Source organism: Canis lupus, chromosome 3 (assembly GCF_011100685.1).
Source record: "Canis lupus familiaris isolate Mischka breed German Shepherd chromosome 3, alternate assembly UU_Cfam_GSD_1.0, whole genome shotgun sequence".
NCBI lineage: Eukaryota > Metazoa > Chordata > Mammalia > Carnivora > Canidae > Canis > Canis lupus.
Genome location: NC_049224.1, coordinates 55,367,776 through 55,395,525, shown reverse-complemented (window position 1 = coordinate 55,395,525; position 27,750 = coordinate 55,367,776). Strand labels below are relative to the sequence as shown.

The following is a 27,750-nucleotide window of genomic DNA, read 5'->3' as shown; positions in this document are numbered from 1 at the left end:
TTTAGGAAAAATATTGGGGCCCGAGTTCCCTCTTTTGTTCATCCCTTGGGAGTATTGGGGGCAGGGGAGTAATGTATTTGGGTTAATGACAAAGAAACCAAAAACAGCATCCCTATGAGGAAATGTAATCTGATACAATTTAAAGTAGGACCCAGACTGAAACATAATTCTTTTAGGAAATGGAAATATTTTGTCACACAGATGCCATCTAGATTTTAAAAGAAATCTAAACTTCCTTTCTTTTCGTACATCTTGATTTTGTTAACTTCTAATTTCTTCGAGCCATATGTCCCAAGTAATTAAGCTATAAATATTATACAGAATAATTTGCATACATTCCAAATGCTTTTTAAATTTTAAGCAGCTTACCTTTCCTTCTGACACCATAGTCCTCACAAAGATGGATTATCTCAATTTCTCCATTGACTTTATCCCAGCAATACACATTGTCCTGAGTTGTATAGAGTGCACACTATTGCACTCTGTGCCCTGCCAGACAGTAGACAAAGTTTATTGTTTTGTTCCCTTTTTTTTAACAGAACACTAAAAATGCCCTAGCACCTTCTTTAGCTTTTTGAAGTGATAAGTATTTTAAAGCCTCCTCACAGGCTATTCTTGCTTAGTATTTTTAATGCTGCAGTACAGATTAAAATCTCAGAAAATCCCAGCTATATACTTTATAGGTATGGATAGCTTTTATTGTTAATATCCTAAATCATCTAAAGGCTTGTTTTCTTTCTTTTTTTACAGACCTAACTACCATAATGAATGCTGCATATTAGGAGAAACCACAAGAAGGTTATACATTTGGTTGTCTAATAATCTTGGATTTGATATGAACCAACACATATTCCTTGTTGTCATTGACAGAACCCCAGTTTGTATGTACATTATTCACATTCCTCTCTGTTGTGTTTGGGGGAAAAAAGACATTTTAGCCTTTTTTAAGGTTATTGATTTGATTTCGTTATTTGGTTGCATGAAGTTGCCCTTAACCACTAAGGATTATCAAGATTTTTGCACAAACTTATACATGTCTAGGATCCTTTTATCAAGGCAGTTACGTTCATCATTCTCCTGCCTTTACTCCTCTATCACCAGACACTCCATTAAATATAAATTAGCATTTTTTAAAGATGACCACTCAACATAATGCTTAAGGGATTTCCTCTCTGTGACAGAACCCAGGAACCAGTTCCTAAACACATAATGTTGGCATATTAAAGATGAAATTAAAATTGTCCTTCAGTTTTGAGGCCATGTGTAAAGTTTAATCATACTGTAAGATATCTATTCCATATTAGAAATAGCTAGTCGACAGCTTATACTTCTCAAAACTCATATTGTTACGTACACAAACTCAGTTTTTATATGTGAAGTTAGTGAGTCTTTTGTGTTATTCCAAAATAAAGGCAATGATTTATTTTTTTCCCCAATGCCAATACAATTTGAGCTAATCACTCAAGGTGGATAATTTACATTTTAAAGCTGGAATCAGCAGTAGCCCTATGGGAAACCAGACAAAGCATTGACTTTTAAATGAACCATTGTTTTCTTTTGGAACTAGAATTAGTATAGTTATACTCATCCACAAACCATTATTATGTGTACATTATTGTTGCTATTGTGATAATAGAGAATTTTATTTATTTTTATGCCAGCTTATATTGTGAGGACACATTTAGTCAGTTTGGGTTTTATCAATCCTGTTATGCTTGTCCTTGGAACATCTTTCGCGTATTCAAGGTTTGTAGTTGAAAAGTTTACTGTAAAAAAAATCAAAAACAAAAAAATGTATTGTTTTTACAGAATAAATTTATTGGAATGTGTACTGGGAGTAAGATTTTGAGGTTGTAAACAACTAAGTTAGTGTAATTTGGCTTCATCTATGTAACGTGAGGTATTAATGTAATTCATATATTAAAGCAAAAATTGTTAACAGCAAGTTGACAATAGAATCAAGTGCAGGTGAGGGGTTTTCTTCTTTCTTTTTTTTTTTTTTTTTTTTTTTGAACACTGTGTGGGTTTTAGGTTTTTTGTACCCATGGGGGAGGGAGAGGAATGGCCACACGATTGCTTGCACAGCTCAGAGAAAATTTACCAGCTCTGTTGACTGTAAATTTGCATACTTAACATTATCCATGCATTGATTTGGACTCCCATTTTCTTTTTTGTTTCCTTATTTTGGTGAAGAGCTAATGAATAACATGAAGAGAAAGTGTGAGCTGTTCTAAAAGCCCAGGGCCATTGAGGATGAGGATGGTGATGGTGATGGTGGTGATGGTTATGGCAGCTGAGCATATGAAAGCACCAGCAGTCTACTTACCCCTCCAGGGCACTGAGAAGGCGGCTGTATTTTTAGTTTGTCTTTCTCACTTAACAAATACTAATTTTTCTCTATACTCATAATTCCAAATACAAAAAATTCATTAAAAGATAATAGGGATGCCAATCCAGTTCTTTTTCCTTGAAAAGTACTTTTTAATTTTGAGTGTTTTAATTTCAAATTAATGAAATTTAATTAATTCATCAAAAGTCCTCTTCATTGCTCACACTAAAACATAAGGAGAATGTAGATGACATTTAGAATTAGAACATGTAACTGACAGATTTTTAAAATAAAAATCCTAAAGACTACAAAATTGCTTCTGAAAAATACAAAATGTTTCAAATTTAATAAGATTTGTTTTCATAAAAGGCCCCAAAGATTTATTAAAAAATACACAGAAATACAATAGAAATATTTCCAGTCACCAATAAAACAAGTATTCATTAAGGGTAATGATAAAGTTACCAATCCCTCCTTAGCTATTTAGACTCACAAAAAAAGTTTTCTTAAAAGCAATTTTTAAAACAGCAGTAAATAATCATACTTTCCTTGGGAAAACATTTTTCAAATAACATTTTAAAATATTGTGATGATTTGCTTTTTATATTGAGGTTGATAATGATGCATATATATCTTATATGCAAAAAGTATCTCTCCAGTATGTATTTGCTGTTTTGAATTTTTTAATATGCATAGGCCATATTCACTTTTGGATAGGTTCATTCTCATGCTCACTATTGTAGGAGCTAAATTGTAATTGTTTACAGTTATATTTAATATGTGCAAACAGAATATTGAAATAGATGGTCAAGTTTATTCACAAATAATTTTGAATATATTTCTTTAAACAAACTGTTTCTCAACTTCACTCTTCCTTCAAAAAAAGAAATTTACCCACACAATACCATATGAGAGCTCACATATACAGTGCAGAGCAAGAATTTGTATATGCTGAAGTATCCCCGTTTCAGGAGGGAGTGAAATGGGACAAATTATCAGTACCAGGATAACAAGTCAGTAATCTAGAGAGGAGAAACATGAAATAATATTTTATTCGACTTTTTCATCTGCCTTTGTTTTTATAAAGAACTCTGGTTTGTAGATACAGCGATAGGCCAAGAGCTGAGGAAGAATTCCATATGCTATGTTTAATGCTAGAAAAAGGGTTTTCGCTTCTTCGGGGACTCTGTAGACATAAGCAGTTCTAGCATGAAGAGAAGCACCGATGTGAGCAAACTGAGCCTGTTGCATTTAAAAAACAAAAGGGGGAGGAGGTAAGCATGAATTCTGTGTTCTGGATGATTCATTCAGACCGTGTTTCCTGTGCCCCTCAAAACCAGTACTCTCAAACAATCCATAGTCTTCAGGATTTCACTGAATATAGGGCCAGTCTTAACATAACTGTTCAAATCAAGTATACCCTCCTTAGCGTGGCTTTATCATGCCAGCTGTCTATTCACCCATCCAGTACCCTTACCAAACATTAGGGGCTCAATTTAAAAGAAAAACTGAATAAAATCTCAGGGTTGTTTTTTTGTTTTATTTTTGTTTCTGATTTGCATCTGGAGATCTATACAGGCACTCACTTGTGGCTTACTAAATGTGTTCCAATAAAAATGAAGAAAGTACAGAGTTTAGAAAGTAAAAATATTTTTAATATAGCTATTTAAAGAGAAGCACTGAGGACCTCAGCTTCATTAGTCAGTCTTTTACCTATTCCTTGGAACAAGAGCTCAGAACCCTTCGTTATATATTTTTTTTATTTCTTCATGTATTTGTTTTTTACACAATTTTAAAAATACTAAGCATTGTTTTGTAAGTAAGGTCGTTACCAACTTGGGTGGGGGTAGGACTGTGGTTGCTCTTTATAAAATGGTAAATGTCCATTCAGGCAACCTTTTCAAATCAAATTCTAATTTGTCTAGAAGAATAGCTTGTCAGCATTACCTGAGGCAAGAGCTTCCCATTTGTACTAGTATACATAACGTACATTCAGAATGTATCTTTTTTGATACTTTTCATAAGCACAGGGGAAAACTGTATTAGAAAAGGCTTCTGTGTGAGGATTTCCTCAGGATTCTCATATTGTTACAAAATGCAACCCTGGAGTCTACGTTTTCATATCTTACTGAAATCTAAGCTATACATGAATAAAAGATTGGAAATCTAAATAAAACAAGTGATGAATTATTAGTTTATCAGGATCCAAGTGAAGAAAGAAGATATTATAACCTAAAGAAGTCACAGAGTAACAAGAATGAAAAATTTAGATAATTTGCTTTAAATACATATGTTACATTTCCTTCTGTATGAAATCAGTTTATTCTGCTCAATGCTTAGCAGATGAAAGTGTTCCTTAGCACTGGACTTGACCATGACAAGAAAAGGACAAGCTTTCATCAGCAGCGTGTGTGTGGATTTGTATCAGTAACACAGGTACTTTCAAAGGCTACATTTTTACATATTACTGATACATTCTAGGGACCTCTCCTTCAATGTGCTACTCTCTGGAGATAAGAAATTAGTGTGGTGTGTTACCAAGGACCAATACAGAAAGTGTACACATCTGCATTGTGATCCGTGAGGCTCCGTGAGGGCTCTATGAGGGCTCTGCTCTCAAACACATGTCCCTTACGCACACACCCAAACGGCGTTGGAGAGGCTGCCCTGCAGAGCTGCTCTTGTGCAGTTCTAGGAAAATGGACCAGGAGCTTGGCCTCTGTTGCTGTTTTTCCCTAGGGCCTCTTGAATAACAGTGTTTTTCTGAATAATATAACCAAACTTCTGGACTAGAGGCCAGATATGAACCTTGATCTTCAAAAATTTGGGTTTGGTGTCTTTGTCTTTATAGACACTTGTACATGTGACAAAAAAAAAAAAACACCAGGTGTGGGGAAATGCCAACCATACTTTGAGAGATGAAGTAATATGAGCAATCATGCCTACTTGCATAGGGAAACCTGCATAAAAAGCCAGTGATTCCATAGGCTCTTTTCCTGCACTCCCCAGTGCAGTTAATACCTCATTTTCAAAAACAGCAAAATCATGGCAACATTACAAAATGATCATGTCCTTAGATTAGATTGTAAGCCCACCGGGCAGGTACTGTGTCTAATGTTTTGTGTGGCGCCTCTCGCATTGTTAGAGCTCAATAAACATTAAACAATAACGTCTTGTGACTGTCAAAATACAAAAAGCTTCTACACAGCATTTCTCTATTTTTATACCTATTTTAGTAGGTCTTTCTTCACCAGAATTATTGGATGAGGGGTATAGATTGATGTTTCTAATGCAAAGAGGTGTCTGCACATGAGAGAAGCCTGAGGCCCGTGTTCTGCAGTTTCTTGCACTGCCTGTAGTTCTAACAGGTGTGTTTGTGGTGGCCATGAGTGAGCGTCCAACCATAGCTTCCTCCCAGACACCTAACGGTGTCCAGTTCCGAGAGTTCTGAAGTTTCGGAAGAACCTCCGTCTCCCCTGAGAACAGTGCCCGTCCCAAGCACATAGCTGCTAACAGCCTACACAGTGTCTCCTGGGTGATGTGCCCCCCAGCACATGAGGCCTCCCGATGGCAGCCTGTGTGCCAGGCTGGGATCTGGTGGCTCTGGGCTCAGTGCTGCTCAGTGACTTGTCACTCAGAATCATAGGGACAACTTTATAGAGCCCAGAAATTTCTGCAAAATTCAATGATGTGACACTGGCCCCTAATCATTTTTCTTACCTTTTTAAATTAGTTCTCACCTTAAGTAAATTTAAAAGATGTGCTTTGATTTTTTTTTTTTAATGGATGGTTAGAATGGAAAATGAGGGGGGAAAAAAAAAGCAAAGAATGGTTCAATTTTAATAGCTCCTTTTTCTTATATTTATAGAGATAGTCTGGAAAGCATACCTAAAAGTCATGGTCTCAGTTCCAGAAAGGAGCTGAAAGAGTATCATGTGTCCACATAAGTATTATAGGCCCAAACTAACATGAACACTGGCCGATACAATGTAAGTAGTTAATCCAGAACTGTGTCATTTTTTAGGGTTTTCTGAGCAGCACAGTTGAGTGGTTAAAAACACTGAATCTGGAGCCAGACCACCAGTGTCAGAACCCAGCTCCACCAGCAGTAGGACCTTTGATTAGGTACGTAACCTCTTTGGTTTCCTCATCTATAAAAGTAGGATAATAATGGAGCCTATCTCATAGGGATTCCTATGCCGGTTCAAGAAGTTGATCTTTGTGGAATAATCACGACAGTGCCAAGAGATCACCTGTTCGTGATCTGGCATTCTGCTTGGTTGAGAACTCAGGTGGGCTCTTTGTTTTTAGATCCCCTTGCCAGCCTTTGGACAATTTCAAGACTGTCTATCTCCACCAAAGGATAAACATGTGAAGACATTAAACCCAAAGTCTAGTCTTAATACTAAATCAAGATGTTTACTGATGAAAAAAACTAAAACAAAAAAAAAAAAGTTTACTGATGAATTACACTTGAAGCAAACTACTAAAACAGGATTTGCATTAGTATCCCAATTATCCATGTTCTTCCTAAATCTTTCCTTTCAGATATTTCCTAGAGGTTTCCATAAGGAAAGAACATAAAATTCACCTCCAGTAGAGTCAACTCTACAACCAAATTACCCACAGATAAGCTTCCAGACCCTTTTGTGAGAAAGTACATGGCACCCGCGTAGCCAGGGAGTGGGAGAGTCTGAGCAGCAAGAGGAAAGGGGTATTGCCCAACCAAAGTGGGACTGTTCCTGCTTCCAAAGCCGTGGTGTTACTGGATGGGCAACAGGCTCCCTGCCAAACCCACTGACTCTATCCCAGAGCTTTCTCCCACTCTCTCTGATTTTTAGGCAATACTATCTGTTACACATGGCTACAGATTAATGAATCTTCTGAGCAACACAAGGCATTTCTCCTCTAGACTCTTGTTGAGAATCTTCTACCTGTAACAAGAACAGCAACAGAGATCCAAGGCGTCTTCTGTGCCAGGCACTCTCTAAGCCCTTTACATATATTCCCTCATTTAATCCTCTTGTAGCAGCTTTATGAGAAAGCTCCTGTACCATCCTTTTACAGAAGAGGAATCCAAGGTGGCCAAGGTCACAAGCTCATCAGGGATAGGGTGATATATGAACCCATCTGTCTCCAGAGCTCCTGCTCTTAACCATATTGACTATATTGGCTCTGATTGTTTTCTTCTAATTTTCAGTGATAATTTAGCAGAGAAAAACTCTTCAGTTGCTACAAAGTACTAAAAATAACTGGATCTAACCAGCCTGGAATACTTTTCAAACTAGACTTGCAACTTTAATCCTACAGTAAGAATTTTATATGAAAAGATATTTGAGTTATGAAAAGTCCCCACTGGAAGGCTTTAGTGTAAAATGTCCTTGGCATATTCTATTTTATTTTATTTTATTTTATTTTATTTTATATTTTACTTTACTTTACTTTTTGATGTGCTTTACTTTTTGATGTTTTGATTTCTCAAGACAGCAGATTTGGCAGATTCCTGCATGATCTGAAATCAGGGACCCAGTAAGGACTTAAATTTTCTACCGACTTGTACTGATCTAGAAATTTTTCAGAGATTTTTTTTTTTTTAACTAAGTCACATAGAGTCTTGGGAGTTCACTAGGCCTTTCAAGAAATGCAGGTTTTGATAAAATTAGTGGGATCATGGTGCATAAAGCTTCTCAATGAAGAATGGCAGTTTTAGGAAATAAGGGATGCGAGTCAGGTTACAGAGGGTGTTTTCTGTGATAAATGTGTCACATGCCCTCCCAACACGAGAACTCATTTGATAAGCAAGTACTGGCTAGGTAGAAAACCAATCACATAACTGGAATTTAACATTTTCATCATGTACCCTGTTTCGTACATGTTTTGTGTGATCTGTTTTGTGTAATGTTTCCTTACGCTAAACACTCTGAGTAGGTAGATACGAACACCTGGCCCAGAGTCATGGGAACATCAGACACAGTTCTCAGATGACCCCACTCACCAGGTTGGGGTAGATTAGCAGGATCTTGTCTCACATTTGCAGGATCTAGTCTGTGGCCTCCGGTTACCTTGTCACACTGGGCACTGGTGGATGAACCCAGAGATTCCTGCTGCTGCCCTTAGCTCTGCTGTCCACCCTGCTCTTCCCAGAACCACCTGGCTGGAGCCACAGGGGCCCATCTTCAAGCCTAGCCCTCACCAGCAGGTAGAGTCTGGGGTTCGTTCACCTTAACTGCTATCAGGTCAAGTACCTGCTCACCCCCACACCTCCTGACGACTGACTGTCCGCTTGACCAGTTTCCAGCAGTGGCCTCACTCTTGTCAGCCTCCTCAACGATGACAGTCATGATGGCCAGTGTTCCCACAGTGGGGCCCGGTATAGGGCATATAGAGGGACCGTGATTGTGTCAGACTCTAAGAAAGGGACTGATAAGAGTGAGGCTAGTGGGAGGCCCCCTCTCCTGGGGAGCACAGGAGAGTAAGGCCAAGAAAACAGAAGCCCAGGCTTACTCTACCCTCTGAACTGCTGCATACTGCAACACTTAAATGCTTCCCCAGCCTAACTGCACACGGAGCCCCACTCACATGTCACCGCCTGCCACCCCCCAGGGGCTTTCCAACCCCCCACATTCATACAAAGTCTAGCTTTGTGCTGTAGGACTCTACCATAGCTAACTGTTTGCATGAGAAGACGGAAACCAGCAGAGAGGAACATGGGCATTGGGATCAGACAGGATTCCGTATCCCTGTCCTGCCATTTAGTAACTATGACCCTAGGCAAGTAACAAGCTGCCCTAAACCTCTGCTTTCTTACCTTTAAGTGAGGCTTTAAAAAAAAAAAAGAAGAAGAAGAAGGCACTGCCAGGATAATGCTATTTCATCAAACTTTCTCCTGGGTCACACAGAAAGACTACATTTACCTGCTTCCCTTGCAGTCGGGCTTGTGCCAGGCCGGACTCTTGAAAATATCCCACATAATCTTTGCACAACCAAGAAATAAGTCTTTACTGTGTTAAGCCACTGAGTATTTGCCTCTCCAGCAGAGCACACAACCTATCCTCACACAAATGGTAAGTAGAACACTTAGGCTGGCTTGCCTCCCATGACAGCTCGGACCACTGCAGGGCAATGAGCTGTCAGTGGTGGGATTGAGGATTACTCGGGAGAAAGACTACCTGGACCTGGTGACAGGCTAGATGTAGGGCTAAGGGAATGGGAAGGCTTAAGCACTGCATGTGTGACAAGCTGCCGGAAGCGGGCAAGAGCTGTTTGCAGGGATGAGGGAAGACGGGGATGAGGTGTAGGGAAGGTCAGGGGTCCTATCTTAGACACTGCAAGACAGCCAAGTGGAAACACTGAAATTGGGATTAGGCATAGGAGTCTGGGAACAGTTTGGGCTAAGATTAAAAAAAAAACTGGAAGCTTATAGTTGGTATTGACAGATATGGAAATAAAGACCCCAAACCAAAGCCTAAGGAACCAGCTATTCAGAGATCTGCAAAGAGGGTAAATACTAGTTCTCTCCCCCACTGATCCTTTAAGGGAAGAACAGGAACCCTTACTTCAGGTGCTGTACCAACTTTTTTGATAGTGATATTCAAATTCTGTAATTAAGAATTACCTTGGACTGCAAGGATTCAGCCCAAACTGTTAAACCATAAAGACTGTAGCTGTTTTTCCAGGAAATGCCAGAGTATGGTTTTGCCATCCTAGTTCCTACACCATGACTGTAATTAACTGTATTTGCTGACAGTTTCCAAATGAGCCTAATCCTTAGGCCTGCTCAAAGAGCAAGATGCAGAGAATGATGTTACAAGACATTTGTTTCTCTTTTATTTATAGCAAGGGGAGGGGATAAAATTACTTAATAATTTTCTTCTTTGTTGGTAAGATCAGTTTGTTTTGCTAGCTGTTAGCTTGTAAAAAATGTACTTTGTGTAAGAATACACTTGTATAGATCACTTTGTTTCCGGTCCAATGAAGTCAGCATTCACTGAACACCTACTTTAGGCCAGGGACTGGCTAAGTGGCAAGGGGGAAGGAATGGCATGACTGGCCCTGCTTCCCCAGGAGGAGAATGTCCTCAAACCCAGTTTCCCTGGCTCAGTGCAGTATAACCGAATTCTGACCTCTCATGTTGAGACGTCTTAAAGATAATGGCTCTCAATTCTTTTTTAGTAGCCATGGTGTTCAGAGACTGGGAAACAGCACACTAAAACAGCGGTGCCATTTGCTGGGTGTGTGACCTGAGACAGGTCTGTAACCTCACTGGGCCTCAGAAGCTCCCTCACCTGTACAGCTGGATGGCACACTCACCAAGTAGTTACTGTGAGATCTGAATAAAATGCATATGCAGAAATGTCTTTAAAGAATTGTAGAACAAAAGGGGATGTGTCTAGCACCTGTTTTCCACCCTTAAACACCAAGCAGAAATGTTGGTGTTACTCAACCCGGAGAGCCAGATCCCCAGTGGACGTTCTATTCAGAACGTACCTGAGCTAGACCTCCAGCATGTATCAGTGTTATGTCAGGCATCCAGGAGCAGCCAGGAACCACTAAGCCATAAAGCGCGATCACAAAGTAAGGGACAGAATAGAACAGATATGCCAGCATCTGTATTAACAGAGAAATAACCTTGTCAGCAACTTAACAGTTAACTTGGCCTGATGAAAAGCACAAAAGATTAACAATTTTATTTTGGAGAACACTAACTCCTATTTCCTACATGGGCCTACATGTTCCCATTCTTAAAGAGTGAAAATTAACTTTGGAAAAACCATAGGCGGGCAGCCCCAGTGGCCCAGCGGTTTAGCGCTGCCTTCAGCCCGGGGTGTGATCCTGGAGACCCAGGATCAAGTCCCACGTCAGGCTCCCTGCATGGAGCCTGCTTCTCCTTCTGCCTGCTTCTCCCTCTGCCTGCGTCTCTGCCTCTGTGTGTGTGTGTGTGTGTGTGTGTGTGTGTGTGTGTGTGTGTCTGTCATGAATAAATAAAATCTAAAAAAAATAAAAATGAATTTTAAACAATAAATATTTTTTTAAAAAAAGGAAATCCATAGGCTTCATAACTACTTGACCTGGATTTTAGGATAAGCAGCAGGATCCTTTAGGTAGGGCTCCTGAAATTGTGTATAAAATCGGCAGAGCTCAGCTGGGCAATCCAAAGCAATCTGAGAACAAAAAACGAATTCATTAAAGTTACAATCACATCTTATTCTCAGTGTTTACTGATAAGGCTAACTGTTCCAGGCTCAGCCACAAGCTGTTTTGCTATTTAACAAAAACTGTGTACTGTAGAAGAGGAAGAAAAGAAATATTCTACGGATCTGCTCAAAGGAGATGAAGAATAGTGGAGTAGGAAAGAACTAATGCTGTATTCTTGGGTATCTCTTAAGTATCTAGGTTTCAACCAGCTGAAGCACAGCTCCCACTAGATTACCAGTTTGACTTTTCCTGGGAACAACTAGCCAGCTGTTCCCTGCAGAAAGAAAAGGACATTCTTACACCAAATTCATCCTACTATGCTTTGCAGAATTTAAGAAACAGCCGCCTCCTCTCTCCAGTGCCTCACAGAGTACATGGCCTTTGGGGGCAGTGAAGGTTGATCTGAAAGCAGGGTCCTCTTGTGTGAAGCCAATCCTGTGTCCACTTTAAAAGGGAGCACAGCAGACTCTTCGCCACAGAAGAAACACAGTATCTTTGGCATATAACCAGGTCCCCTCTGAGTCACATCTCTCATGCATCACTTCTCATGTCCCTGGCCATAAATGTCCCTTCTAGATAACATCTATGAACACAGGCCAGTGGCAGAGTTGGTAAAAGTGGACCCAAACTGAAAAGCCCACCAAGCATGCAAATACCCACATGCACACCTTTTTCTCATGCACAGAGGAATGGATATGGCTGTGCAAGAATACAGCTGGGGCCCATTTTCATTGCTACTATTGTTCTTTTCGCTTTGAAAATTAGAGCAAACTAACCAAAGAACAGTTTTAAGGATGCCTGACCAGCTCAGTAGAGTGTGTGACTGTTGATCTCAGGGTCATGAGTTCAAGCCCTATGTTGGGGATGGAGCTTACTTAAGGAAAAAAAAAAAGTTTTACTGCTCTGTGGTCTGAACAAAGCCTACAGCTCTTTCTCCTTTACATCCCTTCTCTTTGCCATTCCTCCTACTAGCTAGCTCAACTCAGCAACAATGCCAGCAGACTTAGAACAGTGATTGTCACTAAAGCTGAATATAATTACCCATATGATTCTAGCTGCCCAAATTTGTTTCTGGGCATTGCGAAGAATGATCTATCAATGAAAATAGTAACACCCATGTATTGAACACTTACCACATATAAGGCCCTCCATAAGTGTTTGATGTTTATTCTCTTATTTCATCTTCAAACCAGTACCGAAAGATACGTACTGTTGTTTTATAGAAGAAACTGAGGTCAAAGAGGTTATATCATTTTCCCAAGGCTACACAGCTGGTAAATAGCTAGGATCCTAACTCCTTACTCTGGCCCCATCTTCAACCCCACCTCCCTACTCCTCTGAGAACACAACACACGCTCTGTGCCACAGTGGTCTTGGAGTCTTCTGTTACCACCCTTCCCAAAGACATTTACATTTAAGTCAGAAACATCAAAGAAACCAAAAGAATGAGACTCTACTAGCTAATTTTTCAGGCACCCTAAAATCAGGGAATGAGGAGACTTCTGGGTGGGCTTAATCCAAAGACCTGAAGGAGGGGGCATGCAGCGGCCCAGCTGGGCCGACCCCATGAGAGGGAAGCTGGGGATTGAGCCAGCAGGCAAAAGAGCCACAGCTGGCAGGGCCAGCTCTCCAGGCTCCAGCAGGAGGAATGTTTTGTTAGGGCATTAGGAAGTCTGATTCAATACATACTTTTTTTTTGTTTGTTATGTTACTTTGATCTGTTGTGCTTACCAAGCCTCTAAACAGACAAAATCCAGTTGCCAGGAGGAGACACACGACCAACATTAAATCAAATGGTCTTCTCAGCAGGTCCTTTGCTTGGACTTCTTGAACAACCTAAAACAGAGTTTGTAACCAATGAGCAGGTCCCAAAGTGCCAAAGAAGTCTCTGAGATCTACTGACGCATAAGTGCTATGGTGCTGGATGGCAAGAGAATTCTGCAGATGGGTGATTCACGTCATAAACCGCCAGCCACCTAACATAGAGATCATGTCCCTCACCTCCACTTCCAGTTTGCTCATCTGAGAAATGAGATTGGGCCAGGTCATCTTAAAGGGACCTTCGAGCTCTATGAGTCATATTTTTTTTTTTTTTTTTTGCAATAGCAGTGTTGTGATTATACATGTAAGATACACTCATTTTAAAAGTAAGGTAAACCATTAACCCAACATACTATTAAGAGTCTCTACAATTTTCTACATTTACTTTTTACAAAATTATGACTTTATATATAACCAATTTTGTATTCATTCTTTTGACACTCAACATCTACCTATATTATAAGTACTTTCCCTCATTATTAAAAGCTCTTCTAAAATGTAATGTCATGTGGAAGCACCATATTTCAGCCGTTCTCTCATTGTTGGACATTTAGGCATTTGCACTATTAATGTGATGATGAGCAATTCTATACATAAATATTTGATACCATCTCTCTGATGATCTGAGAATGGGTTTAGACGTGGAATTACTAGGTTAAGCGATTAAATTTGTTAAGGTTGATAACACTGCCAGACTGCAGAGTGAGTCTGAATTTATGTTCCCTACAGCACTGTATGACAATGTCCATTTCTCCCTGGCCATCACTGTGTTTTAACATTTAAAAAATGATAAACAGTTTTATGTGTCTTGCGGCATGAACACTTGACATACTGACAAGGAGAGTGTAAAAGCATTGGAGCCCAAGGCGATGGTTACTGCTTGCTTCTTTTGAAAAACCACCTCATTCCTCAGAAGGATGTAAGGGAGTACTGGCTGTCATTCTGTCAACCTGACTTTACACAGCAGGTGTCTAACTGTCTACAAATGAAGTGTTTGTAAATTACCACGTATTTTAATGAATTCTACTGTAAATATTATAGTAAAAATGAATAATCATGTTCTGATAATCTCTAGTAATTCAAATTTTCATATATCACTTTGCTGAAAGGATCTTGCTTAAGGATCTAATATCTATAAAAGGAAGAGAAACTTAGATGTTACTAGCTTAGAAATGAAGACCTTAACAGAGTACCTGCCCAGCCAGCATTGCTTCACCTCGACCACCTCTGCTGTGAATGGAAGGGAGGTGTCTCAGAAGATGTCCTTGTGCCTGGATCTCTTGGTAAATTACACCCTGAGGCTGTTGTGTGTTGCCTCAAACAGCAGTATCTCTCCAGCCTCCCCTTGGGGCAGTAAATGCACTGGTACCTCTGAATGAGGTGCCCAGATGCTCAAAACGCCAGGCCATTAACAGCCCCAGACAAACCATACTGGAGCTTCTGATGGGAACAGCCAGTGTGAAGTTCCAGAAAGCACAGCCAGGCCGATGGAAGCAGATATACTCAGCCAGAAACAGACCATCTCTGCCACTGTAACTGAGGCATGACCAGTGCACAGAATCAGCACGGTCATATGGGCTGCCCCAAGTGCTCCAGGACACAGAGGCATGGTGCCATTCAGTAGCCAGCAAATATGAGTGAGCCCTGTGAGTTTGGCAACAGGTTACAATTAACATAATAAAATCACCTTTGAGGGATAATTATAATTTTCTGATGGCTGATTATAGATTCTGAAACCAGCCCAGACAGGAAGACAAGTATATGGTATGCTTAAGAAAAAAGCAGGGCAAATACGAGTTCCATACTTCCCTATTTAAAAGAAAGAGAGAAAGAAAGTCAGAAGTTTGCCAAAAAGCATATCAAAACACCAGTAACATTTAGGACACCAACCTCAAATCATTTAACATTGTACTGTAGACCAGACAATATTCTTCACGAGGCCAAATAAAATAAGTCAATTTCAAAGTACAAGGTGCTTATGACCAGGCATGTCCTAGCTACTATAGAGTATATTTAACATAAAACCCTGATTTTTTGCATGCATAAATAATAACCTCTTTTACATTAGCTTTCGAGAGTCTTAATTCTCAAATACATTTATTGAATGTGTCAAGAGTTACATATGATACAAAAAGTTGTAAGAGGGATCCCTGGGTGGCGCAGCGGTTTGGTGCCTGCCTTTGGCCCAGGGCGCCATCCTGGAGACCCGGGATCGAATCCCACATCGGGCTCCCGGTGCATGGAGCCTGCTTCTCCCTCTGCCTGTGTCTCTACCTCTCTCTCTCTCTCTGTGACTATCATAAATAAATAAAAAATTTAAAAAAAAAAAAAAAAAAAAAAAAAAAAGTTGTAAGAAATATTTGCACACTGCATGTAGCCACAAATACCTCCTCTAGATCCTAAATGTCAGGAATCACTGGTTTTAGATTGTCTGATTGTTCAGTGTACACTTCTGAGAGTTGCTCAAAAGCATTTCTTAAGTGGTGAGATGACAGAGGAGAAAAGGAAGAATTCTGCATAACGGCTTCTTGGGAAGCTTGGAATAACAACCAAGATAACTTCTCTACTTACAAGTGCTCCCCCATTGTTTCAGAAGAGGAAAGTGAATTTTTTAAGATAAGGTTTCTTACCCACAATGTTTCCTGGCACAAAAACAACAATGCTCATAATAATAGATCCAACCCAGTAGAGGCCAATGGTTCTATAACTTTCCCTGCAACGAAAAAAAAAATCTTGGCTTGGTGCACTTATCCTCAATACTATTAGCAAAAGATGATCTAATTAGTGTTATCCTAACTAGTAAAGTATATGAATCGAAACTTACTGAATCAATAGTAATAAATCAACCCTAAGGAGCCCTAGTGCTCAAATTTCATTTCCATCTGTGATCTACTACAGAGCCCTCTTTGTGTCCTTCCAAATAGGAATTAATGCTTGCTGCCCTGATCATCTGTTAAACTATGGCAAGGTCAGTCACATTCAAAGGAGTCCTGCATTTCACTGGGTCACATGAAATTCATGGCAGAAAAGGAAAGAGAAGTTTCAAAAAAGAAAGGAAGTTGGACCCGTATTTTAAAGCACTGTAAGTATGAGTAACAGGATGTTAAATGGACTTTCCCTGGTGTCAGGATCATGGCCAGAGCCCTAAAGATGGAGATCCTGAGACCTTTCCCGTGTTCTAAAGGAGCTGCTAGACACAGACCCCTAATCTTAATAGGCTGTGTTGACAAAAAGCTCTTTCATCCAATAACCCTGATAACCCACGTCCGTAAGGGGCAGTGAGAGAGCAAAAAGAGATTCTCCCTGTCCAGAGGTGGACAATACTGCTTCTGCCCTGCCCCACCGCCCCAAGGCAAGTGCAGCAGATTCCCATGAGGCCAATTCACAAAGACTGGAATTGTGAGCAGGACAAAACAAGAATCTTCTCCCCAGCAGGATGCTAACTGAGCCAAAGAAACTACAGCCCACTCCTGGCAGCCTGCAAGCAGAGCCCAGGCATTCTCAGAAACACTTGATGTGTTCCCTGGAAGCTTAAGAACATTCACGAAGAGATAGGCTAGTACCTGGAAGAGTCTAAAACTCAGCTGGAGCTGTCCCTGAGCTCAAGATCGAGGTCAAGCTGAATTTCAAACTCTTATGGTGCAAAAATGCATCATTTTCTCTAACCTGGAGCCACGGGGAGGCCTGGGAAGCTGGCTGGGCTTGAAAGGACCCTGCCCCAAAAGGTTCGCGTTCTGGGTTTACAGGGACACCAGCAGGGAGCAGCTGTGGGTATAACCACCATGGACAGGGAGGTCCCACAAATTCAGCCAAAGAGAGCACTGCTCACTTCGGGGGTCTGTGCAACACAGTCTCCCGTGGCAGGGGTCTCCAAGGAGCCCACAGCGATGCTCCACATGGCAGACCTAGGGCACCAATCCCCAGAAACAGAAATGGTCATGTAAGACTCTGCTCCTCTATCTTTATCCCTGTGTGCATACACACACACTCCCTGAGAAGCCAGCTGCAAATAAGACTTCCTAGAGAACAGTCAGAAGCTGAAGGGGTGACAGCCCAAACTGTCACCACGGTGTGGGATCATCCAAAGGGACATGTCCAAAAGGCAGCTGTGCCAGGAAGAGAACCTGTGTTAACTATGTCTCACGTGTGTCCACAGAGCATGTGTTCACGTGCGTGTCCCATTTGTGTCTCTCCCTCTACACGCGTGGCTTCCTTACATACCCACGTATGGGCTGCCAAGGTGGCAAAGGCACACACCCAGCAGACTGACTCACTTACTCCCAGGCTATGGCTGCCACCATCACCAGATACATCAGATAATGAGCAGAGCCATCCCAGTAGCAGATCATGTGCCCGTACGCAGTGTTCAGATACGGCTCACCCTGGGGAAAGATGAAAAGAGGAGTCTGCTGTCAGTAGACCTCCACACAAAGCAGCAGACCTGGACTTCAAGGCACGTAAAACAGCAGAGCCGGCTGGAGTCAGCATGCCCAGACGTAGCTATGCTGAATCCCAGTGGTGAGCTGGAGCTGCCGCAACTAGTCCGCAGTGCAGGGCCCTGCAGAACACCTGGTTGTGAGCTGACCTGCTGGGTCAAGCACTTAGACCCGCTGGGTCAGACAAGGCAGGTGGCATTATGGGCAGCCCTGGTTGCTCGGCTAACTCACCGAGGCCAAGTCAAATCTGTCACTGAGGCCCTTGGCTCTGGCCAGAGGGGTGGCCGGGGAAGACCCTGCTTCCCACAGCCAGCAACTGACCATCATTCGCCTTTGTATGGACCCCCAGGAAGGCACATCTTTCCCACACCCAATGACAGACAGATGGGCACCCCAACTCCCTTATGGGACTCACACAACTGACTCGGCTCTACCAAAGAGGCAACAGAGCTCTGTTGTCTGTCCCCACGATCCAAGGGCATAAAGACTGGGGGGGGGCGGGTAGAAATAACACGGCATCTGGACTTCTGTGCCCATGCCTGGCCCAAGTCATTTCTCTCTAACACGCTCTGACTCAACAGTACAATCCAATGTTATGACTTGGTCGTTCATGTGCACACGTGGCCCCTGGAGCCAGGCCAGCCTCTCCTGCTGGCTTGATGGGTGTCTTTAACTGGACAGCCCATGGGCCCTTCAAACTCTCCTGGACTCCCTTCACCCCTCAGCTTCTGCCCCCCACTCGAGCCCTGCCCAGCCCTCTGGATGAACAGGATAGCAGTCAGCCTACCCGGCTCAACACCCCAGGACCATTTTGTCATCCCTCTCTCCTATGCAGTCTGCGGGCCAGTCCTGCCAATTCTGTCTCTCTGAGGTCACCCAGGCCACCCTCCCTTTCCACCCAGCCTGGTTCAAGCCCACAGTGCCCCTCACCGAGCCAGTCCCAAACAGTCTGTCTCCCTCCTCTTTCCAATCCACCTGCCAAATGAAGACTCATGAGGCCTAGCTCTTATATCGCTCTTCTGCTCAAAATGCTCCCAAAGCTGCTTGCCGACTGCAGGCCCGGGCCCCGCCTCCTCCATCTGACAGTTGGGCACCCAGAACCTGGCCCTGCAGACTTTTTCACACAACACCCCATCCTACCTTCTCAGCCCCTGTGTGCCTCACCGGTTGCCACCCTCACCAGCTCAACCACAGGCCTCCCAGCAGCCGAAAGCTCCTCAAAACCTCCCCACTCTGGACACAGGGGTCCCAGACTCTCCAGGTTTCCTCCTGTTTCTTGGCCTATCCCCCCACAGTGCATGGCAAGGGCTCTTCTTCTAGCCACGGCCTCCAAAGTTCTACTCACTCCACCCTCAGCCGTCTTCTCTCCTCCTTCTCATGAGCAAGCTCTTTCCAGACTTCAGGTACCATCTACACTGAGATGGCTCCCAAATCTCCCTATCAGGAACGTTCCTCTGAGCTCAAGACCTGCAAAGCCCTGCCAGCTGGAACATCTGCCAATATGTCCCTCAACCACCCACAACTCCACGTGTCCCCAGATGAACTTGGCATCATCCCTGCACACCTCCACCCCAGGCTGACCGTGAGGAGACACAGCTGTCCCTTCTCCTTGGAATGCCCTCCACGGCCCTTGTCTATCTAGAAAATGTTTATCATCCCATGTCATTGCCATTTTAAAAAATGCTAGAGCAGTGTCACTAATGCAATGAGGACTCCTCTGACTGCTTCCAGACTCAATTCTTCCCCTGCACAAGGGCAGACCTTGTTTTATTGTGTGTTGCAGACATTGTGTTTTTTTTGTTTTGTTTTGTTTTGTTTTTTTTACAAATTGAAGGTTTGTGGCAGCCCTGCATCAAGCAAGTCTGACGGGGCCATTTTTCCAACAGCATTTGCTCACTTTGTGTTTCTGTGTCACATCTGGGTAATTCTGGCAATATTTCAATCTGTGATCTGTGTTTTGGTTGATCTGTGACCTATGATCTCTGATGGACTACTGTGACTGTCTGGAGGCCCTATGAGCTGCACTCATATAAGATGGTGACTGTTGGGTGCGGTCTGACTGCCTCACCTGCCTATGTCTCACCATCACTCTCCTCGTCCTTGGCAAACTGCATTGTTGTCTTATTTTAAAAAGTTGTCACAGCCTGGGTGCCTGGGTGGCTCAATCAATTAAGCATCTGCCTTTGCTCAGGTCATGATCCTGGGGTCCTGGGATTGAGACCCATGTCAGGCTCCCTGTTCAGTGGAGAGTCTGCTTCTCACTCTGCCCTTCACCATGCCCTCCTGTTCATGCTCTCTATCTCAGATGAATGTTAAATATTTCCAAAAAAAAAAATACAAAGAAACTGTCACAGCCATCCCAAACTTCAGCAGCCACTGTCCTGATCAGTCAGCAGCCATCGACCTCACGGCAAAGACCCTGCACCAGCAAAAAGATGATGACTTGCTGAGAGCTCAGATAATGGTTAGCAAGTTTTGAGCAATAAACTGTTTTAATATTAAGGTATGTATGTTTTTAGACATAATGCTATGTACACGTCATAGAGTATAGTATAAATAATGCATTGGGAAGCTAAAAAATTCATGTGGCTCACTTTATTGTGATTGTTGCTTTATTGCAATGGATGGTCTGGGACACAACCCACAGTATCTCCAAGGAGTGCCCATACTCTGTGCCTCATGTGTGTCTCCATCACTGCTCCTAGGACTGTGCCATCTCCCTGCCAGGTCAGAGAGCTCCTGGGCCCCAGAGTCTATTCCAGCTACTGTCTACAGGACTGAATTCTTCTGCTTTAATAACACCAGCATTTTTCCAAAAGCAGGAAGCAGGATGTCTTCTTGGATCTTACCCTCCCCATCACCCCCAACCCATCCCTGAGTCCTACTTACTCCAACCACTCAAAGTCTCCAAAGTTCCTCCCTCCCCTTTACCTCCCATGCTTGGCTCTGCCAAGGCCATCCTCATGTGCTTGCTGGTCCTGCAAAAGCCTCCTGACTTGTGTCCCAGTTCACAGCACTGACACCCCGCTCTAAGCCCATCCTTCCTAGAGCTGACTGTATCATTCCCTGACTTAAAATCTTCCCTCAAAGGTGAGATAAAGTCCAAACTTCCTTTGCTTACATATGAAGTTCTCCATTATTTAAAGCACAGATTAAGACTGTGCTTTCCTGTGTGATCTTGAGCGAGTTACTTAACCTCTCTGGGGCTGGATTCATCACACAAAAAGATAGGGAAGGAGGACTAGCTCTCTCAAGGGCAGGTAGCACTATAATATGATGATAGTGAGGGAAGGATCATCACAATCAAATGGCTTCATTTAACGCCTCAGTGTTCTCTAGTTTATACACATAAGACTGACTTGGGCTTTCGGATATAGTAATGTTCTAATAATAAGACACCAAGTACTAAATTCACTTAGAACACTTCATGTATGTTAAATACAAGCAAAGGAGGAAGGTAGTGGACCAGGTGTGAGGGAGGAGATATAAAACCGAATGCTGGAAAAAGTACCTCCCATGATCTAATCCTAACTTTTTACTTTACTTTCCACATGAATCAACCACCTACGTATGCAACAGTAAAAGAAATACCATGGATCTCACCCCCTTACACTACATAAAGTGATTTCATCTGTGAGCAATGTGACTTGGGTGGCTGATCCTTTGGCGTAAGGCTCACATTCGCTAAATCATCCCATACCTCTCTCAAGTAGTGCGTCATGAACCCGTCAATGATTCCATCCTGTTCCAGTCCTATGATGAGGTTCACCACGCTGGTGAATCCGAAAACTGCATACACTAGAGCAAAGAAAGAAGTAGTTACTTGTTTACTTATTTTTATTTATTGGAAGTAATCTCTACACCCAACGTGGGGCTTGAACTCACAACTCCCAGGATCAAGACCCCCACGCTCCACCGGCACTCAGCCAGGCACCCCAATAAAGCAGTAGTTTAAAAAGGAGCAGCTCAGGAGGCAATGACTAAGACCTTGGCATTTACCAAAAACAATGACTTGTTTTTAATCTTTTCCAGAAGACACCGTGGGCCTTGTCAAGATGGAGTAACAGAAGGTCCCTCCTGCACAAAAGGACCTTCGTCTGTGTTATGGATCTCAGCAGCACTGCCCAAGTGCTCTCTCCAAGAGGACACCTGCCACGGGGACAGAATGACACACTTACCCAAAGGATCCCACCAGGCCACCCTATCCATCCTCCACAACCTATAAGCGGCCACCCCGGACCCCACCTGTGTCCCACCTGCACCTGCAGCCAGCTCACAGCATATCTGCTGTTCGCTCTACTCCACACTGCAGATCCTACAGATGGACAATAGTGGGTGTGCAAGTTTTTTGGTTTTTTTTTTAAGATTTTATTTATTTATTTATTCATGAGAGACACACAGAGAGAGAGAGAGGCAGAGACACAGGCAGAGGAAGAAGCAGGCTCCATGCAGGGAGCCTGACGTGGGACTCGATCCCAGGACTCCAGGATCACACCCTGGGCCAAAGGCAAGCGCTTAACCTCTGACCCACCCAGGTGTCCCAGGTGTGCAAGTTTTTTTTTTTGTTTTTATTTATTTATTTATTTATTGGTGTGCACGTTTTTTTGTTTTGTTTTGTTTATGATAGTCACAGAGAGAGAGAGAGAGAGAGAGAGAGAGGCAGAGACATAGGCAGAGGGAGAAGCAGGCTCCATGCACCGGGAGCCCGATGTGGGATTCGATCCCGGGTCTCCAGGATCGCACCCTAGGCCAAAGGCAGGCACCAAACCGCTGCGCCACCCAGGGATCCCCTTGGTGTGCAAGTTTTAAAAAGAAAGGCCAGTGATGTTTAAAATGGGTAGAGATGGCATAGTTGAGTATGAAAGAAGCAAAGCCACATTGTCTCCAAGAATCTCACTCAGGTGGTGAGAATCTCCTAAACAGGCTTAAAACCACCAGCAACAGACAGCTAAGGAATTAGACTTTTTACAAGGCAAGGGATCAAACTTGTGCCTGTCAGTTTATCAGCAAGGCTACCTTTTCAAACTGTAACAAACCAGAAGCCATGTGGTGGGCATGGGGAGTACAAGAATTCAAAGGTGGACATAAGAGCAGCCACGATAAAATAAATGGAGAGGTGACGTCCCAGAGAAGGGAAGCCAACCCTTCCGAGTCTGCAGCCAGGGCCTCAGTGTTCACACCCTCCACAGGAGTGCAAGGCCCCCATGTGCCCTGCCCTGTAGGCCCTGCCTCCCTGTGCCTCCCAGGCCTGTGAACCAGATCTTGCAGTTGAGATCAGCCAGCAGGCAGTCAGCCACCATATGTCTCCCGGGAAAGAAAGCGTTCAGCATCTGATCACTGAGGCTGACGGGAGTGTCAGAGCTGGGTCAGAGGTGACAGGCCCTGGTTCTGAGGCCACAGTGTGCTCACGCTAGGGCACAGGACTAAGGGTGTTGGAGCAAAGGTGCCCAACCCTGGGGAGCTGGGAGAGACAGAAGGCAGCTAAGTGTGGACTCCATGGGGTGGGGTGGAAAGACAGTGGCAGGAGACCACTCTAGAAAGGTAGTCTAGGGTCAGACAAAGGCAGGTGGTGTGAGCCCGGAAGTCAGATAGGTCCAGCTCATCTACCCACTGGCTATCCAACCTTGGGCAAGTTACATCATTGACCTAAGGGCCAGGGTTTTTATACGCAAGTTGGGAAATCAGTTACTTAGAATTCTTCTTCCCTCCCCATCTTTGCCAAGATCCACTGTGGGCAGAGAATATTCCCCATGGCACTAATGATGGACTCAGCCACATGACTTGATTTGGCCAATGGAATGGCCAACTCTAAGTCTCCTCTGCCATGAGAAGGGGACATCTTGGGGAGCTACTGGCCCAGGAACAAGGAGAAACATGGTACAGCTTTGAACATGCCCCAGAGCCCGAAGCACAGCAGTCTCAGCCAACCTGCAGACCCATGAGCAAAGAAAATAAATGTTTGTAGCCAAGACATGGAAACAGCCTAAGCATCCATGGATGGATGAATGGATAAGGAAGATATGCATAAACATAATGGAATATTACTCAGCCATAAAAAAAAAAGAAAATCCTGCCATCCATCACAACATAAATGGATCTCAAGGGCATTATCTTAAGTGAAATAAGACATTCAGAGAAAGACAAAGACTATATGATCTCACTTATCTGTGGAATCTAAACAAGTTGAGCTCAGAGACTGGAACAGTGGTTGCCGAGGCTGACAACTGGAGGAAATAGGGAGATGCTGGTCAAAGGGTACAAACTTCCAGTTCAAAGATGAGTAAGTCATAGGGATCTACTTTACAGTGTGGTGACTATGGTTAACGACACCTCATTGCATACTTACTGTTCTCAACACACACCAAAAAAAGGTCATTATGTGAGGCGAGGGACCCTATGGTGAACAACCTTGTTGTGGTCACCACCTCACAGTGTAGATGCCTATCACATCATCACAGTGTAGACCTCATGCCTGTACAGTGTGAGATGTCAATTATATCTCAGTAAAGCTGGCAGGGGGGTGGGGGGAGATAACAGAAAATGTCTGTTTCTGCTCCAGGACACCGCGATCTGGAGGCATCTGATATGCAGCATTCCTGAAGCAGAAACTGAACGAGGAAATGTCGGGTCAAGTTTCCGGCAAGGGAAGCACTTGAAGACAGGGGCAGCTTAGCCTGAGGCAGTGTGGCCCAAAGCAGAGTGTGGGTTCTGGGTTCTGGGGTCAATGATGTTCTTAGTGAAAACCTTGACCACAATTCTCAGTGTCTCTGAGACAGCTTCTTCATCTGTAAGTGGAGGGTATTTGTTATGCCAACTGAATAAGCTGATATGGCTACAGTGCTCAGGGCCAGGCCAGGTGCTTGGTTGGTGGAGTTTTTATTTATGCAATGCACATGTGTATTTTTCAGGCACTGTTGGAGTATTTTATAAATATTATTGAATGTTTGTAGCAACCGTCCATGGCGAGCAATATTATTTTCCTCACTATACAAACGTGTAGACCAAGACACTGTGCAGCAAAGCTCCAGGCCAGGTGGAGGGGGCGGCAAGAAGCAAAGCACAGGCAGGAAGCACAGTAAGATGTTGCAAGAGTGGAGGTCAGAGGTCAGAGCACGGCTGGGGAGTAGGGGGTGGGGGGAGGCACGGAGGGGCATCCTGCCTAGCCCTGCCAAAGACTTTCCTCCATGATCCCCACTGGGAAGGGGCGGGGTCTGTGGCCTGGAGGCCCTGTTGGTCTGGAGCGGAGGACTGTGTTGTCCTGAATTACTCCTCCACTTCCTGCCACTTCACCAGGGAACTCAGGGAATTGGAGACCGACTTCATGGAGGCACAAGCCAGTGAAGGCAAAGGCCCAAGAGCTGTGCCGTTTGGTGGACACCAACAGTTCCCTTCCAAGGGAGACGTACCATAGAACAGGGGGTCCCGGGGTGGTTTTCTTTTGACGAGGACACGAGCCAGCAGGGCGACCAGGAGCAAGATGAGGGCAGCAACCCCTACAATCGTCCAGGAACTGCAACGACCAGAACAGGGAGGTGGTCACTTATCGAAATAAACATGTTGGTGTGTGGAATTTCCTGGCTATTGAATGCATTCGCTCCCACCTCTGCCTCTGCCCACACAGTTCAAGAGCTGTGGGGTTAGTGAGGTTTGGCTTTGCTGCAGCACTTTGCCCCTGCCCCCCCAGGCCACCCATGTGACTTTCAGAAACTGGAACCACCAGGTCCTCAATCTTCCCATCCTGTGCACCTGCACAGACCTGCATCCTCCACACCATCCCACCCCACCCTGAAGATGGCCACTAGCCCCCTGCCTCTACCTACCTGCTCGTCCAAATCCTGTTCCCCAGTGGCTGATGGGTCTAACCACTGAATCTGCCCCCTCCCTCAGTGTTAGCCAGAAACCTTCAGACTGAGCTCCAGGAAATCCAGAGGAGTCCTGACTACACATATCTTCCAGGAGGACAAGGAGGGAGGGCCACGGGTCATGTATATAATCAAAGGAGCCAAAGGATGAACAAGGAAAAGTTTGGGCCAGACCTGCGGCCACAATGAAGCCAGCTGCCCACACCCAGGACCGGCAAGCCAGCATCTAACCCCTCACCCAGACAGTAAGGTGAGGCAAGGATGGGCATAGGGAAAAGACACCATACCGAGAAGACCGGGGGCCAAGGCCCCTCCCTAGTGGGGCAGCACTAGGGCACGAGGCTTGGTTGAGTTTGCAGTCAAGACACCTGGATTCAGCACCTACTATGCTACCGCCTAACTCTGCAACCTTAGCAAAGTCATGTCATTTCATCATCTGCTTATTAATTAATCTTAAAACATAGTAAGGAGGGGATCCCTGGGTGGCGCAGCGGTATGGCGCCTGCCTTTGGCCCAGGGTGTGATCCTGGAGACCTGGGATCGAATCCCACGTCGGGCTCCCGGTGCATGGAGCCTGCTTCTCCCTCTGCCTGTGTCTCTGCCTCTCTCTCCCTCTCTCTGTGTGACTATCATAAATAAATAAAAATTAAAAAAAAAAAAAACATAGTAAGGAAAAAAAACATAGTAAGGATAAAATTTATGATGCACTCCTATCTGCCAGGCACTGAGGATGAATGGAGGATGTCCCTGTCTATGTGGAGGGTCCTACTTCAATGGACTCTGAGCTCTCTCACCCAGGATGTCACCTCTGGTCCTACAGGGATACTCTCTTACAGCTCCATTACCAAACAGGGCTTTCAGTTCTAGACAAAGGATCCTGTGGCCCTCTCCAATGGCCTGCACACCACAGCCTCTTCAAAGCCTTTGAGGGCTGCCACAAGCACCACTCCTCAGCTGAAACCCCTGCACAGCACCACAGTTTGACAAGAGAACTTCTGGATAACCTTTGCCATATGCCCCTGATGTCACCTCTGGTCCTACAGGGATACTCTCTTACAGCTCCATTACCAAACAGGGCTTTCAGTTCTAGACAAAGGATCCTGTGGCCCTCTCCAATGGCCTGCACACCACAGCCTCTTCAAAGCCTTTGAGGGCTGCCACAAGCACCACTCCTCAGCTGAAACCCCTGCACAGCACCACAGTTTGACAAGAGAACTTCTGGATAACCTTTGCCATATGCCCCTGGAACTTCTGAAAGTACCTTTCTCAGTCATGGGTTCTACAACCTAACAGTACCTACCAACAGCTGAGGGACACACTCATGCTAGATTTCACTCCACACCCTGCAGCTGTAATGGGTGTTAAAAACCTGCCCTCAGCATAAGAGAGGTCAGTCAGGAGGTGGGAAGCGATCCATCCAACCTGCAGAGAGATGGGCCCCCAGGAGACTGGTCACAGGTGCAGGAAAGCTGTATCCCTGGCCCCTGGCCCCTGGCCGCAGGCCCCAAGAGTTGGGGGGAAAAAAGGATTTGGACATCAGGAGCACCCAGATTTCCAAATGCCACTCTCCACCTACAAAATACTTTGGAGTGGGGCATGGGAACATGCAACTTTTTTCAGGATACCTGGATGAGTATGACAAAGAAAGTCTGTCTGGGGACTTCTATGAGGGTATATAAGAATTGATGAATGCATGAGGGAGGGAAGGAGGGGGAGAAGAAGCCAGGAAGGAGAAATGGATGGATGGATGGATGGTAGATAATGAATGAATGGACACTGGAAAATGGATGGGGGATAGTGGATGGATGGTGGATGGTGGATGATGGATGGATAGATGGACAGATGGATGACAGATGGTGGATGAATGGATAGATAAATGGATGGTGCATGGAAGAATGATGCATAGTAGATGGGTGAATGAATTGATAGATGATGGATGTTGGATGAATGGATGGATGATGGATGGATGATTGATGGTGGGAATGGGTGGTGGATGGCAATTGACTGGATGGTGGATGAATGGATGGATGGATGATGGACAGATACATGAATAGATGACAAATGATGGATGGTGGATGGTGAATGAATGGGTGATGGATAGATGGAT

The 27,750-nt window shown here is 44.1% G+C and overlaps 2 protein-coding genes and 1 long non-coding RNA gene across 12 annotated transcripts in view; 2 read left to right on the top strand and 1 right to left on the bottom strand.

The window, feature by feature from the left end:
- HDGFL3 (HDGF like 3) overlaps positions 1-5,210 on the top strand; it is an 80,787-nt gene extending 75,577 nt beyond the window's left edge. Inside the window, exon 6 of the mRNA XM_038532971.1 lies at positions 751-5,210. Coding sequence (XP_038388899.1) covers positions 751-756 — 6 coding nt within the window. The 3' untranslated portion in view covers positions 757-5,210. The remainder of the gene's footprint in view (positions 1-750) is intronic.
- The window catches only part of TM6SF1 (transmembrane 6 superfamily member 1), a 58,784-nt gene that overhangs the window by 27,750 nt on the left and 3,284 nt on the right, over positions 1-27,750 (bottom strand). For 2 of the 10 annotated variants that reach the window (XM_038532963.1, XM_038532962.1), the window contains exons 2-10: positions 25,188-25,291; positions 21,482-21,579; positions 17,624-17,727; positions 15,976-16,058; positions 15,033-15,154; positions 13,256-13,360; positions 11,398-11,490; positions 10,817-10,936; positions 370-489 (exon numbers count right to left, since the gene is read on the bottom strand). In XM_038532963.1, coding sequence (XP_038388891.1) covers positions 406-489; positions 10,817-10,936; positions 11,398-11,490; positions 13,256-13,360; positions 15,033-15,154; positions 15,976-16,058; positions 17,624-17,727; positions 21,482-21,579; positions 25,188-25,291 — 913 coding nt within the window. In that variant the 3' untranslated portion in view covers positions 370-405. Of the gene's footprint in view, positions 1-369; positions 490-2,686; positions 3,572-7,772; positions 8,139-10,816; positions 10,937-11,397; positions 11,491-13,255; positions 13,361-15,032; positions 15,155-15,975; positions 16,059-17,619; positions 17,728-21,481; positions 21,580-21,780; positions 21,931-25,187; positions 25,292-27,750 lie in introns of those variants that run through there. The other 8 variants (XM_038532965.1, XM_038532961.1, XM_038532969.1 and 5 more) reach the window with 8 other exon arrangements.
- LOC111095229 lies at positions 6,167-22,211 on the top strand. The gene is made up of 3 exons (XR_005357098.1): positions 6,167-6,454; positions 16,270-16,427; positions 21,814-22,211. It is a non-coding gene; the product is annotated as an uncharacterized LOC111095229 (long non-coding RNA).